This window comes from Acanthisitta chloris, unplaced genomic scaffold, assembly GCF_000695815.1.
Source record: "Acanthisitta chloris isolate BGI_N310 unplaced genomic scaffold, ASM69581v1 scaffold18473, whole genome shotgun sequence".
NCBI lineage: Eukaryota > Metazoa > Chordata > Aves > Passeriformes > Acanthisittidae > Acanthisitta > Acanthisitta chloris.
The window spans coordinates 24,871-25,635 of record NW_008666337.1 but is presented as its reverse complement, the minus strand read 5'-3'; the positions used below and the strand labels follow the sequence as shown (position 1 = coordinate 25,635).

Genomic DNA, 765 nt, shown 5'->3' with positions numbered 1-765 from the left:
GCCTGCCCCGCAGCTACTCCCAGGACGTGCTGCCCAAGGCAGTGTCGCCGTCCGGCACCGAGGCAGAGGGAGAGCAGCACGTGTTCACCCCCCCGGCGGCAGCATCCTCCTTAGATTCGCAGATGAGACACATCTCCATTAGCTATGACATTCCCCCCACACCCGGAGGTACTTACCAGATTCCGCGGACTTTTCCTGAGGGAACGTTGTCTCAGACGTCCAAACTGGAGACTGTTCCAGGTGTTCCTCCTCCTCGGCCGCCGAAGCCTCAGCACACTGCAGATCGCTCTCCTGTGGAAACGTGTGGCGTCGGCCGCACGGCGTCGGACACCGACAGCAGCTACTGCGTCCCCACGGCAGGAATCCCTCCCTCCCGCAGCAACACCATCTCCACCGGCGACAGCAGCGTCTTCCGCAAAGGTCAGCATGACACGTCCACCCTGCGGGGCATGGGGAACCAGGGGACCTTAGGAGGGATGGTGGGGTAAAAATCCACATCCTGGGCTGCAGCCACAGCAGTGTGGGCAGCAGGTCAAGGGAAGTGATTCTGCTCCTCTGCTCTGCTCTGCTGAGACCCACCTGGAATACTGCACACAGTTCTGGTGTCCTCAACATAAGGAGGACATGGAACTGTTGGAGCAAGTCCAGAGGAGGTCACCAAGTTGCTAAGAGCACTGGAGCATCTCCCCTATGAGGACAGGGTGAGGGAGTTGGGGCTGTTGAGGCTGGAGAAGAGAAGGTTGTGTGGAGACCTCAGAGCACCTT

At 60.0% G+C, this 765-nt stretch overlaps 1 protein-coding gene across 1 annotated transcript in view; it reads left to right on the top strand.

The window, feature by feature from the left end:
• GAB1 (GRB2-associated binding protein 1) overlaps positions 1-765 on the top strand; it is a 34,033-nt gene that overhangs the window by 13,683 nt on the left and 19,585 nt on the right. Inside the window, exon 4 of the mRNA XM_009072050.1 lies at positions 2-420. Within this exon, the coding sequence (XP_009070298.1) occupies positions 2-420 (419 nt within the window). The remainder of the gene's footprint in view (position 1; positions 421-765) is intronic.